This window comes from Atta colombica, unplaced genomic scaffold, assembly GCF_001594045.1.
Source record: "Atta colombica isolate Treedump-2 unplaced genomic scaffold, Acol1.0 scaffold1, whole genome shotgun sequence".
Taxonomy (NCBI): domain Eukaryota; kingdom Metazoa; phylum Arthropoda; class Insecta; order Hymenoptera; family Formicidae; genus Atta; species Atta colombica.
Window position 1 is genome coordinate 5,788,433 of NW_017259183.1, and position 3,350 is coordinate 5,791,782.

Here is a 3,350-nt window from a genome sequence, read left to right on the forward strand (position 1 = left end):
CCAAAAACCATCCTTAAAATGATGAAAGAAGGAAAGAGGAAAAGGCTTAGAAGTGTTCAAACAGCAAAAAAATTATATATGTAAAAACAAATAATTTATTTATATATTACTTATTACTTGCACGATTATATTTAAAAAACATATTCGTTATATGAAATGCACACGGATTCGAATCAAGTAAATATTTTCATTTTTTGCACGCGCGATAACTGAAGAAAAATAAAATAAATTACTGTGCGTGTGTGTAATTAACGCAACTTATATAAATCTGTGATAATAATTAATCTTTTTAACATTCGGACTGAAATATAGGAACAGTCATCATGAGAGCTGCTCATAATACAATGTAAATACAGCACAAGAGAATAGACAGACATAGAAAATAAACTATACTATACTAAAATACGATAAATATTGACTTAAAATATCTTTTTCAAAAGATTTGAGAAAAAATTATATTCATTTATTTATAATTATAATAGATATTATAATAGATATCTATATATAATCATCTGATAATTTTATAATATAGAATTTAATAAACAAATTGTCGCCTATTATTCTCAATAAGATATATTACCTTCGAAAATAGAAGTTATTTCTTAAAACGTGCACTAAAGAGCTGTTTTATAATACCTATATAAAAATCATTGTTTCGAAAATTATATTACTATTTACAGATATTTGTAAATTTTATATATATTTAATACAAAAGATATTTACATATATTTAACAAATATAAGTTAATAAATATATACATATCTTCTCTTAAAGAGAGAGACTTTAGTATTATGATCCTTATTCACAAAAAAAGATATGTATTTAATTCGCAACAATTTAACATTTTTATAATTATATTAATATTCTTTCTTTGCACATTTTTAATAAATTAGTAATGCAAGCAACGCGAACCTTTTAGTGGTTTTTATTTTACTTTTCTTGAACAAAGGAATTGGCAATAATTCTATATTTACATTATAAGAACAATAGCATTTAAATAAACATAAATGTATTCAAAACATAGATTCTGCAGAACGAGTACAATTTGTAGGATTGGAAGAACTACGCGCTAATTTTTTGCGAGACAGCCTTTTAAGTAGAGTTATTATCTCTATAAAGTCAAGACGTTTCTTCGCATGGTATGACCAGCAATACATTAGAACATCCTATAAAAAATTTATAAGATTTCTATAATTTATAAATAATGTATAGACTAGTATATAAAATTTTTAAACAAATCATTATATGTATAGAACGTATAAATATGCACAAATATGGTCTAATATGTACCTTTACATCACGAGAAGCCTGCAAATATGATAAAGATTGTTTCATTCCTTTTCCGACTTGCCAAATAATAGCTTCGGTAGGTTGACCTCTAAAAGGCCATTCACCACACAATAATTCATACCAAATAGTCCTATCAAAAAGTATATTTTAAAAATCTCTTATTATTTGTTATATTTTATGTACACACACACACACACACACACACACGCGCGCGCGCGCGCGCACATATATATTGGATGTTTGAATAAGTTTCCACCTTTTTTTTTATGAAATTTTGCTTTTAAACGTTTGCTAACATTAAATATTGATTGATCAACATTTAATGTTTCTAACAATTCTTTCAGCGTATGACATGGATTTTCATCAAGTAATGTTTCCAGTTGTGTCATCTTTTAATTTTTCGGTGCAAATTCACATTCTTCATCTTTTATCGAAATCATCATTTCTAAAGCGTTGCGCGTTGAAACTATTCTTTCGAATATTACACCTCCACAAACAAGCGATAACTTTTAGCTGCATTTTTCTTCACAATAAACAATGCAGTAAAACTTTCCGCAAGCGCTTCGTGCTGTTGGCACAAAAATCGACATTTTCAATGCAATGACAAAAATGTACATCTATCAAATGTCATATACTAAATATGAAAGCATGTGTATAGTACTTTCAAATACAATAGTTGCCATTGGAATTCTATTGTATGTGGTACTCATGACGTCTCTTACAAAACGGCGGAAACTTATTCAAATATTCTATATATATATATATATATAGGGTGAGACTAAAAAAAATACTTTATTATAGTGTTTTGAAAATGTTTCGACTTCAATTACAAGAATATGCAATAAAAAATAGTGATTCCTGTTAAAAAAATTCATGTTGATCTTGATCTGACTTTGGTAATGCCCCATATAAAAAAATTGTTACTTTCACCTTCTTTGCCACAAGAAAACCTACAACTTTTACATAAAACTTTTTCCTGTATCTTTCTTAATTTCTGAAATATCCGCTTGAGGTATTTAAAATGCTCCACACACACACACACACACGCGCGCGCGCGCGCGCGCGCGCACAAAAGATGTCCCAAAATTAATGATAAATATTTTAAAGTCAGATTCTTTATAACATTTTAAGATAAAAAGTATAATACGAAAATGTGAATGATAGTTTTTGATTCTAATGATAGTTTTCAAATGAGAAGAGTTTTAAAATTACAAATGACGAGATGCTAGAATTTTTTTCATTAAAATATTTAAATTCTTGTAAACTGTGAGAAAATCACAAATATTCTCAAATTTAAATGAATGTGATGTAGTGTATATAATAAAAAAAAATAATAAATATGATTTGTGTTAAAGAATTTTTGCAATTAATTAATGATGATACATTAATTATATGTATTTTTAAAAGCATCACCACTACAAGAAATAGTACACTCTAACACAAATCAATATTTTATTATTTTGTATTAAATATTATTTATATTATTAATTATTGTTATTTATAATATTTTGTAAATATTTAAATATATTATATTTTATAACTTTCAAGATAAACTTAGAATTGCATTTATATATAAATATCGTAAAAGTACTAACCCAAATGCATAAACATCAGACTCAACTGAATATGGTAACTTGTCCTGACCCCGATTTAATGGTTTTAATTTTCGAACAATCTCAGGTGCTAAGTAGCATAACCAACCTGGTGGTATATTCAATGGTTCTCCTTTCCTAAATATTTATAAGAATGAGCTTATATTAAAAGTTAAGATATAAATTATTTGATAAGAATAAATATTATTCTGTAAGATATAATTTTACCTATTTCCGTGGCACAATTTGGTAATGTTAAACAAACCGAAATCTGATATCACAACTTTTCCATTTTCTACAAATACGTTCTTGCTTCTAAGATCCTTGTGAATTATATCGCGAGAATGAAGATATTTCATTCCCTACAAAATAAAGTTGTTTACAAGAATATACTATATAATAGGATTTTTCAAATATTTCTAATTTTTCAATATTTAATTTCTTAATAAAATATTTTTATACATTTTT

At 26.1% G+C, this 3,350-nt stretch overlaps 1 protein-coding gene across 1 annotated transcript in view; it reads right to left on the bottom strand.

Moving 5' to 3' along the window:
* Window positions 1–909: 909 nt before the first annotated feature.
* LOC108690893 (kinase suppressor of Ras 2) overlaps window positions 910–3,350 on the bottom strand; it is a 9,655-nt gene continuing 7,214 nt past the window's right edge. The window contains exons 13-16 of the mRNA XM_018198467.1: window positions 3,111–3,244; window positions 2,886–3,020; window positions 1,291–1,420; window positions 910–1,166 (exon numbers count right to left, since the gene is read on the bottom strand). Coding sequence (XP_018053956.1) covers window positions 1,014–1,166; window positions 1,291–1,420; window positions 2,886–3,020; window positions 3,111–3,244 — 552 coding nt within the window. The 3' untranslated portion in view covers window positions 910–1,013. The remainder of the gene's footprint in view (window positions 1,167–1,290; window positions 1,421–2,885; window positions 3,021–3,110; window positions 3,245–3,350) is intronic.